Raw genomic sequence first — 17304 nt, 5'->3', positions numbered from 1 at the left:
GTAGAAGACATTTTTAAGAAACTAGAATGGAACAATAAAGGTATCAACGTCGACGGATCATACTTAAACCAATTGCGATTCGCAGATGACATAGTTTTAATAGCCGATACTATCCAAGAACTAAATGATATGTTACAACAATTAAATGCAGTTTCAGGAGCGGTAGGATTAAAAATGAACTACAGCAAAACAAAAATACTGAGCCGAGACCAGACAAATATAACAATACAAAATCATACCATAGAAAATGTTGAACATTATGTATATCTGGGTCATGTTATCAAACTAGGAAAACCAAATCAAGATGCTGAAATTAAAAGAAGAACACAAGTGGCATGGGGCGCTTTCGGCAAATTAGCATATATCTTGAAAAACACCTCCATTCCTGTCAACTTAAAGAAAAAGGTGTATAACACATGCATACTACCAGTTTGTACTTACGGCTTGGAGACAGTAGCCCTTACCAAAAAATCTGCTAAAAAATTAGAAACAACGCAAAGAGCAATGGAACGAATCATGCTTGGAATATCACTAAGAGACAAGATTAGAAACACCGAGATAAGACGTAGAACGAAGATTAGGGATATTGTGGAAGAAATGGCAAAAATGAAATGGCGCTGGGCAGGTCACGTAGCCCGATATAATGACAACAGGTGGACACGGAGAATTCTAGAATGGAGACCAAGGACGACAACAAGAAGCATGGGAAGACCTCAAAAAAGATGGTTAGATGACATAAGAACAGTGGCAGGCAAACAGTGGATTAGATTGGCGCAAGATAAAGAAAGATGGAAGCAATTGGGAGAGACCTACATTCAGGAGTGGATGGAAAATGGTTGACAAAGAAGATATGTTAAGATGTTAGAGTTACCAGTGGATTTGATAACATGGCAACGTGAGACTCTACATGAAGTTGCTGGTTCTGAGACAAAGTGTCTACCAGGACTTGACTAGAGTTGCTATCATCCGGTTTTACCGGGTATTAACGGGTTTTTACCCAGATATTTAGTGGCTCAATACATGTACACCTAGACACTGATAAGGGAATATGGATTCCGAAAACGTTTTGTTGTGAAATAGCCCGATTGGGTTTTTTTTTTTTAAATATATACCTTTTATAAAGGATTTTAATAAATTTTTTGGTTTAAGAATATTAAGATTTAGTATAAGAATGCCTGACTAGTGGTGGCTATAAGAATGTTTCATTGGATACCACTAGAAAGAAGCAAACTGCACAGATTTCATGCAGATCATGAAGTGACAAATTCAAAAGAGTGATGAATTACCCAAATCCACGAGTGCAGAATGCCTTGGATAGATAGGATTGATGAAGGATGATGGGAGGGATGGCGGCCAAGACACTTATTTTTTATTATTATACTCTAGTATGGAGTATTAGGAAATCATTTTCAAGAAGGGATTTCTGCTTAGATGAATTGGTACGAAGTGGATACAAATTATAAATCCGCATGCCAGTGCATTCCTCGTCTGCTTGTTTTGCAACGTTTAGAAAACACAGATTTAGGATTAATCCTGAATTCGATTTCCGATTCTCCTAAAAAGTATTCAGCCCATCTAGAGCTAAGTGTAACATTAAACCCGTAGGATAGGTACCTTTTTTGTAATTGTTTTGACATAAAACAATCGTTTTGCTTGTTTACAAGTTTAATTTAATAAAACAAGTCCCAAACTTCATTATTCCATAATAAAAATCATAAATAAAGCTAACATAGGCGAGATCTCTCAAATTTTTAAAATTTTGATTTTCAAATTCTCGTCTCATTTTTTTTTTTTCGCCGAAAAATAGCGTCCTCTAGCCGGCTTATAATTATGTATTAAAAGATAATAGGGAGTTCGATATCTAGGTTATTTAATAGAACTCTGTGACTGCAACAGTTATTTCAAATCTCTTATGTCATTAAAAATGGAGACCATTGAATTGTGAAAATTATTTTAAACCACTCCCAGTAAAAGAAGAACTCTTTTTTTAGAAACATTATGTGTGACACAAAAGCTGTCAAATTAAAGAATAATCGAATCCAGTTTGTCAACATGCAGTCTGCATTTTGACGTGATATAGATCAACAGTTGGTATTATTAAGCCATTTTTCGTGTCCTTTCTGAAGTTCTACATGAAATAATATGGAAATATAAGCAGAGGATATATGAATATAAGGCGATGTCTAAATAGGACTGACTTTTGATCACAAAATATTGTCAGCCATTTTTTCGTACAGTTTTTTGTAAACAAACATGTTAGGTTATGTTAGTAATATAAAGTAATTATTATTTAAATGGGAATAAGCCACAATTCAAGGTTAAAGTAAGTTTATTGACGTTTCAATTTCCACTTCGGAAATCGTTCTCGAAATACAAACATTAGTAAATTAAACAAATTTTGTTTTTTTTGTTACTTGGTGAAAAATTCTTCTAATAATTTAATTTTATCTGACTCATTTATATTGACAATTCAGACGACTTTAAAATGATATTGCCAACATTGTTGAGTTGCGTTCCTGGGACGACTTTACTTGTAAGATAGTTCATTCGATTACATGAAATCAACTTTAACTTGAGAATATCCGTCAGAAAAAATCATAGCATGTAATTCGTCTTTAAAAAGACAAAAACATGCTATGATGATAGTAAAAATCTCCTGTTAGTGATTCCATAGTAAATTATGAGGGAAAACCAGGAAAAAAACCTCATAATACTATCCCAACATGGTAAGTAGTTGGTCGTGCATTTAGTTTACTTTCAATAAACACCAAATTCTGATTTTATATGTTTGTGATTTAAAAAAACATAAATGATTAATCCTCTATGTGTTACTGACTTACTAATACTGGTATTTTCCTTTTAATAACTTCCTCTTTTAATATGGGTAACCAGATCCTACTAAATTCTGCAGAGGAATTTGCGACACAATTGGTCTCATTTAGCATAATTAGAGCAGCTTCTTTGATTTTTCTCTTTTTACCATCCGTTTCTTTTAGGACTATATTTGAATCATTCCATTGAACCCTATGTTCATTATCCCATGCGAGTTTACATATTTGAGATCTAACAAATTCTCTATTTTTAATATAAGATTGATGTTCACTTATTCTAACATTTAATGGCCTTGATGTTTCACCTAAATAAAACTGATCGTATTCACAAGGTATTTTATAAATGCACTTCTTTGCCCTTTCTTATTCATTGTTAGGTTTGGTTTTAGACAAAATAGATCTCAATGTGTTTGTTGTTGAAATGTTGAATTTCTTTCTTATCCTTTTAAGTTTTTTCTGATAATCCTTTTATGTATGGTATTGTTATTTTCCTCGTATTATTCCTTGTGTATGCTGTAGAATCTCGTTCTAAGTTGTTCTGTTCTATTTGGTCGATTGTTGGAAATTCCTTATTTATAAACGATAAAGAATAATCATTTTTTAATAAAACAGATCTTAACAAATGTTTTTTCTCCAATAACGAATTTTCGTTAGAACAAGTAATTTTGGCTCTATCATATAAGGATTTAATGATTCCCTTTTTAATATTAATATTGTGATTTGATTTGAAATTTAAATATCTGTTGGTATGTGTTGGTTTTCACACCTGAGTCTCATATCCAGTATCGTTGTTAGAGATTAAAACATCCAGGAAAGGTAGTGTGTTATTATACTCCTTGCTGAATGCAACATTAGTGCGGTTTGAGGTAATACCACGTAGATCATGTCTATCGCACAGTCTATGTGTAGACAAAAATTTCGAGGTATATTAAAGATGCCTAAGGTAATTCCGTTTCACAATCCCGTGTTTTTGCTAAAACATTGGAAAGGATAGTTTATAATCAGGTGGTACCTAGATGGATAATCAGATTTTAATACAATTCAAATTTGAAGGCGTAGAAGTGGGGAAAGACGTATGAAAATCCAGTGGCGTACACTCACTTTGATTTCAACGTTAATTATATTATATTGTTTAAATATTATTGTTCAAAATAGGCCACAATATATTTACCTGCAGGTTTTTACTGAAGTTTCCATCTCTATATCCAAAGACCGTATTCAAAGATATAAATTATAGTTATATTTATTTTATTTGTTTATTATTATATATTTATATAATCTTATATTATTTATTTTCTTAACTTTAAAAACGGTCTCTGGAATAGAGATCGAAACGTCAGTAAAATAAACATGTAAATAGATGTATTGTGGCTTATTTCCACATGCAACACATGCACTATCCATAGAAACGCCAATGTAAATGAACCATAGTTGATGTCTCGATCGACATTTCTTCGGCGAAAAAATAATAAAAACTAGTTTTACGGCTGTCTGGGTCGGAACTGTAAAACGGAGTTTCCTCGCTAATTCCAACGTTGCCAAACGATTGAAAAATAATGTTTTAAAACATCGATTTTTATTTTATAAATTTAAATATGTAACGAAACGGAACATATAAATAAAATTTATTTCATTACAATTTTGTGCTTAATTTTTACTATTGAAAAAATCATGTTTTTTGGTATTTTTATGACGGTAATAATCGCCGCGTGAAAGAATACAGGTTTTGTATGACCATAATTACTACTTGTGAACAAGAATTGGCTACACTGTACGACAACTTCTGGTCAAGTCTACTATAGAGAAGCACAAATAAATATACTACTTTATATATTCTGTAATTTCTTATGAGGAAACGCAAATTGCAATTGAGAAAACAGGCAGTTTTCGAGGGACCCTCGAGGGTACATTTAAATTTGAGGATATTCGGCGTTTAAACTATGAAATCACTCTTCTAAATTGAGGATTTCTACTATAATAAACAAGCTTTTCGGCTATGACATTCTTGTGACTCTGTTACTGTCGAATTTGTACAATCCGTTAATTAAAAAATTTAACAAGAATATTCGAAAAGCTAGAGGGAGACGGTATCAGATATCCAGTAAATTCGTGGATAATTTGATAAGTTTCAAATCATCCGTTTTATGTTACGATAAGCAATACGCTCTAATATTTTTTACAATAACCTAGGTAGGTGATTTTATTCTAACTTAGAGGGATAATAATTTTGTGTGCAATAATCAAGTAACAAACAAAACTTGGTTACTATTTGATTCATAATTTTGTTTCAAAAGATAGGGTGTTTAAAAATAATTAAAAAATGATACTTACCGAATCGTATTTGTGTGCTACAAAGTTGCTTTGTTTACACTGTAAAAATTGTATTGCTAAACTAACATCATTCTTGTACCTTTCCTAAAAAAGCAAGACAATTAATAAAACTTTTTTATTTTTCAGCCCAGTCAAAATTCATTCTCTCTCCTGTTGCCGACCAGAATGTAGCTTCGACTATTTTTTAAATAATTTTAAACGGTTTGTCCTTGTTCAGTGTAGTGTTATGTACAATTTTATGTTTAATTTTATGTTTATGACATTCTGCGATTGTTGGATAGCCCAAAATTGACGAAATGCCTCTGAATATGCTCTAGAAAGCGAAAGTACTTGATCAAGATTTAATTAATAAAACTGTGCTCGATATCTGCCTTTATTTTATCAAAGTTCATTTATTCGAGCGTTCAACCTTATATCAATCCAGTCAAAAAAGTTATTCAAAGTCAAAGGTCGCAAAGATGATAAGCAAAGCCTCCAAAAAATATCCAATGATAATGGCATTAGGTTAGTAAACCTAGTAACTTACTATGGCCATTGTCAGGACATGTGTCCAGCGAAAAATCGTTCATAAGGGAATATGGAGATCTGCAGATGGATTCACATACGTGTTTCATGTGTAAATGTTAGCAAACCAACAGTATTGAGACTTACAGAATATAACCATACAGAATTACAACAATGGAAATGTAAACTCTTTAGATTATTAACTAGAAAAACAAAGAAAAACACATCAGAATGGAGGAAAATTAGTAGATTAAGTTAAAATCCATAAACGGCTCTAATGATGATAATTCAATTAGATATCAACATCATAATTGGCTCGATAATCCTTTTTGGATCTTGGCAAGAATTCAGAGAAGTCGCCAGTCTCGTTGATTGGCGATTTGCATTGTCAGTTTTGTCATCTAATTTGATATAGAGCGAACTAGAAAAAGGTAAACAATCAAAAACCACTGGATTTAATAAGCCTTTGTTAAGCTAAGCTAAGTTAAGCTAAGCTAAGCAAAGTTAATCGTAAGAATACAGACTCAGTGATGTTTAAGAGCAGTCCGGAGGGGCTCTTATAATAAATCTGTAACTAGATAATTTTACAAGAAGTACTTGAACAGTTGGAAGTAGGAATGCTGTATTAAATGCCGTATTAAATAAGACCATTTCAGGTATGTCGTCGCGATTGTCATTTTTGTCAATAATACGCTGGGACTTGAAATCATGGAAGGGACACAAAATAATTGTAAAATCAAAATTGTAAATTGTAAAAACAAAAACAGAAATGGAATTTCTAAGGAGAAATTGTAGTTACTCGGCAGGACAGAATAAATAATGCTGATATTAAGAAACGTATGTATATGAACTTTTGTTTCTAGTTTATTAATTTAACTTACATTTTCCTCCTTCAATTTTTTTACACTGTAATTGGCATCGGCTAGTTTGTGCGATAAAGTAGCTACATCCTTAGTAAGTGTTGTTTTTTCAGTCTCACATACATCTACTAATTTTAAAAGCTTATCTTCTAGTCCTTGGTTTACTCTTTGTACTCTCCTATGGGCTTCATATAACCTACAAATTAAAATATTATTATAAAAACTAACACTATGAATGAAAATAATAAGAAAAAATGGAGTAAAATGCAGCATTACAAAGCAAAAAACGTAGATGTATGACTTAACATGGGATTGACTTTTCAATTGCATCATGGTACGCTATTTACGGAGTAGTTCATATAGAAACAGCAAAATAGCAAAATGGAAGCCATATATTATTCGGGACAACTGTGAAAGTTATTATAATTTTTTAGATCTCTTCTGAAAAATATTGAATTTTGGCGGTTTTTTAGTAGATACTGTATTGTAATCAATTTCCTCTGGTAATTATCGCAAATTAAAATTATTATCTTTGAAAAACTTGATTTGGAAAAAGTATATATTTCTCAAATTAGCATTCGAAGCGGATTGATCGTTCTCAGTGTGAGATCGGTTTCAGTGTGTTCAAAATATTAAAATTTTAAAATGGAAATAAATACAATTGGTAAAGGCCATCCATCCGATCGAGGAAAGAACATTAATATTTTTAGTACTATGGATTTGGATAATGAAGAAAACAAAACAGAGCTAAGTGAAAATACAAGTCCAAGTTTCATGGCTTCACAGGTATTAAAACCACAAACAAACTTTTTTCCAACTTTTCAGATAAGCGATACTAATAGTACTAATGTAAATCAGTCGTTAATTACACATAACAAAAAAATATATACACAAGGAGATCAAGGACCATATTTTGTTTATTTACAAAATAAAGATGGAAATATTGGTAAGTTACACAAAATTGCAACAGCACGTTTAATACTAAATGCAGAACCTACAATAAAAGATAATATAGTTAATATTAGCGTCATTGGTAGAAATAAAGTTAGAATTGAATGTAACTCCTATAAAAGTGCAAATATCTTAATAGAAAGTAAAAACCTATTAGACAAAAATTATGACTTATACATTCCAAACTTTTTAATTCAAAAAAGTGGTGTAATTAAAGGAGTCGATAAAGGTATTTCAGAAAACGAATTAAAAGACATTATTGTTTGTAGATACGGTAATTTTAAGGTATTAAATGTAAAAAGAATGAAAAGAAAATCAAATGACGAGTTGATAGAGACGGGTACTATAGTGGTGTCTTTCAGAGGACAAATGATACCAAAACAAGTTTTCATTGAGAGAATGATATACCAGGTAGAACCTTATATACCTAGAGTAATACAGTGCCTCAACTGTATAAGATATGGTCATGTTACGACACAATGTAGAGGAAAAAAAAATGCGGAAAATGTGGACAAGAACATGAATCTGAAGCATGCGACTTAACAGAGCCTACCTGTATATTTTGTTTTGGAAAACACTCAGCATTAGACCGAGCAAAATGTCCTGAATTTGAGAAACAAAAGGGTATTAAATATCTTATGGTAAACGAAAATATGGCATTTGAAGAAGCAAAATTAAAATACAATAATAGCTACACATCAGCTCTAAAAACATCAAATGTAGGTAATAGATATACAATAACAACAAAAAGAAAATGGAGCGAAGCTACACAAAATAAGTCTGTTTATCCATATTCGGAAGAACATGAAAATATCTTGACAAATCCTAGGACCTCTGAGTGCCCGCCTCTACCAATTCCTAAGAACATTCCAATGTATCACAAAAAAATAACACAAAATTCTCAGATAAACAAAAATCTTAGTGAAAATATATTAACAATATTTAAAAATATTCTAGGTAAAAATTTTTTGCCTACAGAAAATAAACAAATTTTGGAAGAATTTAAAGACAGTTTAGAAAAAATTTTAAATGCATCTAACAAGTAAAAAAATCTTACAATGGAACTCACGATCGATAATACACAATAAGGGACATTTTGAAAAATATATATTTGAAAATAAATTTTTAGCTATATTACTGAGTGAAACTTGGTTGAAACCAAATACAAACATAAACTTTTCTGGATATAATATGTTTCGCGAAGATGGACCAGGCGGTTATGGAGGAGTAGGAATATTAATAAAAAAAGATTAATTTTTGGAATAACTTAAATTTTTATAAAATAAATAATGTAATGTGTATTGCAGTACAAGTCAATTTAAAAAATAATATTCTAAATTTATACTCGGTATATGCAAAGCCTAAACTATGTGTATCAAAAAATGAGTGGATTAGGTTCTTTAATAGTTGTAACAAACCATTTTTAGTGGGAGGAGACTTCAATTGTCATAATAAAATATGGGGATGTGATAAAACTGATCGCGAAGGAATAAATCTTTTTGAAGCCATGGAAGAATGTGGACTTAATTTCTTAAATGATGGTTCTGAAACATTAATTCGGAATTCCGTGAATAAAAGTAAATCTGCTATAGATCTAACAATTTGCTCAAGAGATATCTATTATACGTGCTATTGGCACACCGAAAATATAAGTCTGGGTTCAGATTACTATCCAGTAGTTATTGAGTTTATACATGATAGTAACGTAAATACCTATAATGATAATAATGATATAATTAGAAATATAATTAAATGGGATATTAAAAAAGCGGATTGGGCAGTTTTCTCTGATCTCTTAAACAATGAAAAAAAAGATAATATAGAAGAAAATATAGAACAAGAATATCAAATATTTTACGATTCTATAAATGAAGCTAGTAAAATTAGCATCCCAGAGAAGAGAAAAATGACCAATCCAAAATTTAATAAACCATAGTGGAACAATGAATGTAGGGAGGCTATTAAACACCAAAAAGAGGCTTTTATACAATTTAAAAGAAAATCTAATCACGAAAATTATTTAAAATATCAGCAAGCGGAAGCTAATAAAAAAAGAATTATTTTAAATAGTAAAAGAGCCTCATGGAAAAATTTATGTAATAGTTTAAATAAAAATACACCTATTAGTAAAATATGGAGTGAGATTAGAAAATTAAAAAATGCCTATAAGCCACCTAATAATCCAATAGTAGAAAATGATTGTACCGAACTATTCTTTAACAAAATTGCGAGACCTTGGGTCATCGAGAAGGAAATTACATATACAACGAACAATGCAACGAATGCAATCACCGAAGACAGTACATTTCTAACAGAAATATTTAATTTGGAAGAACTTAAAAATTGTTTAAAAAATAACGACAACTCAGCTCCAGGAAAGGACAGTATTCACTATAGTATGCTATATAATTTACCTATTCAAAAAAAAAATACAATTTCTGAATATAATAAATCATATATGGGTAAGCATGAAATTTCCAAACTCTTGGAAAGAATATATTATAGTCCCAATTCTCAAACAACATAAACCCGCAGATTGTCCAGATTCATACAGAGGCATTTCGCTATCGTCATGTATCTTAAAAACGTTAGAAAGAATGATTAAACAAAGATTAGAATTTTGGTTGGAGAAAAATTCCCTACTCTCTACAACGCAATTTGGATTCAGGAAATCATGCTCAACAATGGAAAACTTATCACACTTGATACTGGATGTCTATAACTCATTTTCTAAGAATAAATCAGTCGTGGCTACATTTGTAGACGTAGAAAATGCCTATGATAATGTTAATTTATTAATACTATATCAACAAATGAAGAAAATAGGAATCCCAGATATACTCTGCTGGAAAATTTATAAACTGTACAGTAATAGAGTTTTGTATATTCAAATTGAGAACAAACTAGTAGGCCCCAGGATAACAAACACTGGGATACCCCAAGGAAGTATCCTAAGCCCAATATTATATGCTATTTATACTTCGGATATTGGTAAAAGCATAGTAAATAGTAACCAAGGTAAAGTACTACAGTTTGCAGATGACATATGTATTTACGTAGACCAAGAGGAGGTAGAAAATGGTTGCAACATGATAAATGAAGTATACAATTATTTACTTGATGACTTGGATCAGTTAAATTTAAAGATATCTGTAAAGAAAACACAAGTTTGCATATTTTCCAGAAAACAAAAACTTCCAAAGTTAGTAAAAATGGAAAACTTACAGTTTAAAGTTCAACCTAAAGTTAAGTATTTGGGGATGATACTAGATAGAAAAATGAGCTGGAAAGATCATATTGAATATGTTGTGACAAGAGCTGAAAAAGGTTATAATGCATTACGAGCAGTAAGTCACATAACTTGGGGAGCAGATGCTAATATTTCATTAATAATGTACAGATCATATATAAGATCAATTTTAGACTACGGATGCATATTTTACAACCAAGCAGCCAAAACTCACCTAAAAAAGTAGAAGTGTTATCAAATAAATGCCTTCGATTATGTATCGGAGCTTTAATAAGCACTCCGGCATCTAATTTAAGTATAGAGTGCAATGAACCACCACTGCATTTAAGAAGAAAAAGTTTATGTGAAAAGTTTATAATAAAAATCATTGCTAAAGAGAGTTTAATAGTGGATAAGTGTCAAAAACTTTTTATACATGATCTAACGAGTGAATACTGGCAGAAAAAATCTACTTTACTACTTGTTGAAACCTACAACAACTTGCGCCAATTTAAAAATAAATTATACACATCAAGAATATCACCCATATTTCAAATATATCTAAATAGTATTCCTAATATACAGCCAATTTATATGAGAGATTACTCGAGTTTCCCGGTGAATCTAAGGAACTCTATGTTTAATACGGATATAGAAATAGTATGCCCAAAATATTACCAAATTTATACAGATGCCTCAAAAATTAACTCTAAGGTTGCTGCTGCTATATGGGACTCTAAAATACAATACAGAGAAGGAATAGGTCTAGATGCAGATACCACGGTATTTACAGGAGAACTAATAGCAATATTAAGAGCAATGCAGTACATAGCAACGATCAACAATAATGATAGATTCGTGATACTTTCAGATAGCAAAAGTGCTCTAACTAAATTGGAGAAGTGGACCGAACATTACAATCATATCATTATAGAAATAATAAAAAACTTTATTGGACTTAAATCTAAAGGTAAAGAAATATCATTCTGTTGGATAAAAGCCCATTGCAATTTGAAAAATAATGAAATTGTAGACAAACTAGCAAAGAGTACTACAGAATTAGATACTAAATATGAATATAAGTTAACACTAAATGACGCCTATGCTTATATTAATAGTAATAAAATCAACAACTGGAAAGAATGGTATATTAATTCCAAAAAGGGACTGTATTATAAAACTATCCAAACAGAGATCCCTTCTAAAAGCTGGTTTAGTGACTATCAAGGCAACAAGGTCTTAATATCATATATATGTAGACTTAGGTTTGGCCACTCCTTAGTTCCACAACATAAACATAAAATAGGACTGTCAGACACAAACTGTTGTGAATGTGGAGAATTAGGATCCGCAGAACATATGATATTAGATTGTAAATTAAAAAAAAAAAAAGAAATAGATTATTTTATAGATCAAATTTATATTACACAATATATAATAAAACCTTTTAATCTACAAGCTTTGATTGCTACTAAAGATAAAAGTATCTATGAGATCCTAATTAAACACATTATTAATATAAAACTAAAATTGTGAAATTTTATTGTGAAAATTAAAATATGAAAAGAAAAAAAAATAGGTACATAAAAAAAATAAAGAAAAAAAAGAATAAATAAAAAAAAATAAAAAAAAAATAAAAAAAAAAATAAAAAAAAATAAAAAAAAAATAAAAAAAAAACACACAAAGAGGGCCTAAACCTCCGAGGTGTTGAACCGGGTTTATGCTATAGCGCTGTGTAAAAAAATAAAAAAAAAATATATATATATATATATATATATATTATATATATATATATATATATATATATATATATATATATATATATATATATATATATATATATATATATATATAAACTAAGGTACACTCGAAGAGTGGTGGGTTTTTCGGTCAAAGTGGAGAAATAAAAGACAAAGACGATGGCTACTTCATCTATTTATTGAAGACGTTTCGCTTTCTGCTCAGAAAGCATCATCAGTTCATCTAAAAAGAACAATATGAAACCAAACATCCATAGAGAAGTTATAACCAAAGTGTGTTACCTTACAAAGACATGTAGCAGTCAGTGATGTTAAAAATATGAAAAAGCTTACAAAGCTGGACATTCAGAGTTAACGTTGTATATAACAATTAAATTGAAACTAGGTAAAGTTTGCAATTTGACAAATTTAGCACAGCAAAAGAACATGTGATAAAAATACATGTATATATAAAAAAAAATTTTATAAAAACTTAGTAAAAAACATTAAGGTTTATTTTAAAGTGTAAAGAACTAGAAAGATCATTAGATTGCACTTCCAACAAATTTATTTAAAAATTATATTTTAATTTTAACTTTAGGTAACATTATAAGTTATTAAAGATTAATAGTAATAAAGAAAAAAAATGAAGTTACCAGTCTTTAGCTTACTGAGGCTCGTTGGTAAATGAATTTAAAGGTTTGACACCCACGCACAACAACGTGAGTAGAAGTGGCCTTGAAGTCACAATGACATAAACAGCAAGGCAAGCTACCAACCTCTATGTATTAAGGCGGTATATTCAAAGAATGTGATAAATTTGGTTGACAACTTGTCGTTAAAAAACCAAGCAGTGAAAGGAAAAGGTGGTTAAGATCACCATTTAATCCTACAGTGATTGATCTGTCAACAAAGAACAAAGCAAGAGAAGTCAACCAATCACATGTTCTTTTGCTGTGCTAAATTTGTCAAATTGCAAACTTTACCTAGTTTCAATTTAATTGTTATATACAACGTTAACTCTGAATGTCCAGCTTTGTAAGCTTTTTCATATTTTTAACATCACTGACTGCTACATGTCTTTGTAAGGTAACACACTTTGGTTATAACTTCTCTATGGATGTTTGGTTTCATATTGTTCTTTTTAGATGAACTGATGATGCTTTCTGAGCAGAAAGCGAAACGTCTTCAATAAATAGATGAAGTAGCCATCTTCTTTGTCTTTTATTTCTCCACTTTGACCGAAAAACCCACCACTCTTCGAGTGTACCTTAGTTTATATTGGATTGACGGTCGTACTCCTTTTCTCGATATATATATATATATATATATATATATATATATATATATATATATATATATATATATATATCTAATTTAATAGTTATTAGTAGTATTAGTATTTAGTATAGCATAAAAACAAACAAAAACGGTCACCAAAATATATATGTAAGTACCTGTATAATATATGTGTGAATTACTATTGTAAATCATTATTATCAAATAGGTTATAAATATAATGAGTATAAGAGATATAATTATAAGAGTAATTTTAGTTCGGCTAATGGATTAAGTCCACAGTCAAAAGAAACCAACAGCACACACACATATATATATTATTCGGGAAGAGAATTTTCTTTAGATGCGAGCATGATGCTGTGGAGAGGTCGATTGGCTTTTCGACAATATATTAAAAACAAACGACACAAGTACGGATAAAAATTTTATATGTTGACCGAGTCAAACGGAACAGTGCTCAGATTTCGCGTTTATACAGGGGCAAATGATACAGAGCTAAGCGGTACGGGACACACTTAAAAAGTCGTCATGAATTTGATGGAGGGCTTATTAGATAATGGTCATGCCCTGTATATATAATTACTACAAAAGCTGTGCGCTCTCTGCTAGTCTTCTCAATAGAAAAACTTATAGCACGTTAAGGGCCAACTTAAAAGAGAATCCTTAAGACGTTTCAAAGAGGAAGTTAAAAAAAGGAGAAAATATGTCTTTATTTATAAGTTCGAAAACCTACGGCTATTATGGAATATAACAACTACATGTCCGGAATTGATCATCAAGATTAACTGTTATCGTACTACCCTTATGAAAGGAAAACCATCAGATGATACAAAAAACTTTTTATTCATACAGTCCAATTCTTATGTTGAATGCCTTAAAACTACACTTGAGTTCAAAATAATCGACTCAAAAGCGATATTTGAGATTACACCTTCTGTTTCAATGTAAGAAGTATGAAAATAAAAAAATGTAATGTGCAAACAATAACTTTATTATTGAACTTACAAAAACTGCTATTGCATTATTTGGAACACGCATTATAAAAACAATATGCAATACAAACAGAGTTTCCTAAATATTCATCATTGGAACTAACGCAAGAAAGACGTTATGAACAGAGAAATCATCAATTACAAAATGAATTTCTTAATTATTTAGTATTTGATATTTCCACCCCTAGTCCTAATTACACTTTCCAATCGATTTTGCATGGATCGGATGACTTTTCTAATAAATTCTTGAGGCATTGCTTCCCATTCATCATTAAGCGCAGCTCTCAATTCTATTATGCTCCTTGGTGCATGATTTCTGTCCCGGACACTTCGTTTTAGCTCATCCCAAACATGCTCTATTGGATTTATGTCCTGACTTAACGCAGGCCAATTTATTGTAGGTAGACCGATCTCAGATAGATAGGTGGTGGTGACTCGTGCGATATGGCATCGTGCATTATCGTGCTTTAAAATAGAGGCATCACCAATAAATTCCGTGTATGAAATCACATGTTCCTCCAAAATGTCTCTAATGTTACGATCCGCCGTTAAACCTCCTCCACATCCTCCACAAGGCACGAAAATCAACTTGGTTTTCCCATCAATATAACTGCCTGCCCAAAACATACAAGAACCGCCTCCATGACACAATATCTCGTATACAAAATTGACCAAATCGCTCTCCTGGTCTTCCATAGACTCGACGCCCCTTGTCGTTGCAGATCCTATTTTTATCGGAGAATAATGCCTGACTCCATTGATAGTCGTCCCAATAGAAAATGTTCGCGAGCAAATTCTAATCGCCTTTGCTTCTGGGCTGCAGTTAGCTTGGGACCCGTAGCTGCCCTTTTTAGTGTCAGGTTGGCTGCCTTTAGTCTCATTCTGACTGTCCAAATGCTGGTAACCACACCTCGGGCCTCTCTAAGCTCTTCTTTGAGTTTAGCACCACTCAAATGTCGATTTCTCAGGGATTTAGTCCTGAGAGTATATAGGTACCGACGATACACTCGGGACACAGCAGATTGGCTTAAATTTAGTCGATTTGCCACGGCCCTCTGGCTCAGGCCTTCTCTCAATAATACTACTGCTTGAGTTGCGTTGACGGATGTGGTATCTATTTGTAATGCAGTTGCGAACTTAAGTAACTGATGTATTAGTGGGTTGCTATGGAAATTGATGCGTACGATGTTAACCGAACGCGTTAAGTCGGTGCGTGTCGATTTCAATGAGTCAAATTCTGACCCCCTCTCTACGTTTTGCATTATTTATTTGTAATGTGTCATCAAATTCATTAAAAAACAAAATTTTTTTAAAACTCAATGAGGTTAATGATGTAGGTACACTAAATATTTTTAAATTTACACCTTTTTAGATTGAAACAGGAGACGTACTTTCACAAAATGATTTTGAGTCGATTATTTTGCACTCAAGTGTATATGCTCTGGCTCTATAAACTCTGGCGAGAAAAAAAGCCTTTGTACGATTTTAGGCTATGTATAATAAATGGGTTATTACCAATAAAACCACCACTTGAAATTGCTCCTAAAGGTACACAACCAAGCCACACTCTCAGTAAGATAACTGAAACATACCAAGATAAAAACAATTACAAGAGAATAAAGCAAAAAAGAGTTGCCAATGCACCAAAGACGGAAAAGGACGAAAACGCACCCTGTTCCAGTGCAACAAATGCGATGAAAACCAGGGCTGTGTCCAGAATGTTTTAACAAATATCATAGTTTGTAATATACGTCTTCTTGTTATGTTTCGTTTTTGTTATTGAATTAACATGATTTTTTGGACTAAATGTATGTGCCATTTTGAAAAAAAAAATTTACTCAATTTTTTATTTTTTTAATATTTTTGATACTATGCTCTTATTTTGTGTTCTAAATACCATTTTGTGTTCTTATTTTTATATTTTCCTAATAATTTTTTTTATTTGTATAAGACCCCGTACAGGGACGCCGGCTTCTGACAATATTATTTTGATACAATTTGTGGTCAGTGCCGCCCGCCGCTTAAGTGGTCGATTTTTTCCCCTCTAAAGCTATTTTTCCCACAAATGCTTCACTTACAATATAAAGTTTTGTATATTTGTTATAATGTCCCTCAAATAAAGTAAAAATGTATTCTGGCCTCTAACGACCGATACCTACTTTGGTCGCAGCAGCGAATGGGTTAATTTTGTAATTTTATGATGGTTAATACCAACTTCGTACTCTTCTTTGTATCCTGCCATATTTTAGTGTGTTCTTTAATGTGCTTTCAGGTTGATGTGTAGAGGTTTCATATTTTTTTCTGCGTTTGGGTTAGTAGGTGCATTTTTTGCTATTTTGTCTACAACCTCGTTAACTTCGATTCCAGTATATGATAAAATTAACTTCAATATTAATATTTTTGCATGTTTTAGTTCCTTTTTAACGAGGAGTAGTGGACGATCACAGTAGAGTTGGTTTAATGCCATTATTGAGCTGAGATAATCTATAATAATGATATTTCTCTTTTTATTTTTGTTAACTATCACAACTAGTACTTTTAGTATGGGAAACAGTTCAGCAGGAAAC

General features: G+C 31.4%; 1 protein-coding gene across 1 annotated transcript in view; it reads right to left on the bottom strand.

Annotated features, from left to right (window-relative positions):
- LOC140450294 (uncharacterized) overlaps positions 1 to 17304 on the bottom strand; it is an 87391-nt gene that overhangs the window by 40785 nt on the left and 29302 nt on the right. The window contains exons 3-4 of the mRNA XM_072543836.1: positions 6548 to 6722; positions 5163 to 5246 (exon numbers count right to left, since the gene is read on the bottom strand). Coding sequence (XP_072399937.1) covers positions 5163 to 5246; positions 6548 to 6722 — 259 coding nt within the window. The remainder of the gene's footprint in view (positions 1 to 5162; positions 5247 to 6547; positions 6723 to 17304) is intronic.

The sequence above is a fragment of the Diabrotica undecimpunctata genome, chromosome 9 (genome assembly GCF_040954645.1).
Source record: "Diabrotica undecimpunctata isolate CICGRU chromosome 9, icDiaUnde3, whole genome shotgun sequence".
Classification (NCBI taxonomy): domain Eukaryota; kingdom Metazoa; phylum Arthropoda; class Insecta; order Coleoptera; family Chrysomelidae; genus Diabrotica; species Diabrotica undecimpunctata.
This window is presented reverse-complemented; position numbering and strand designations above follow the sequence as displayed.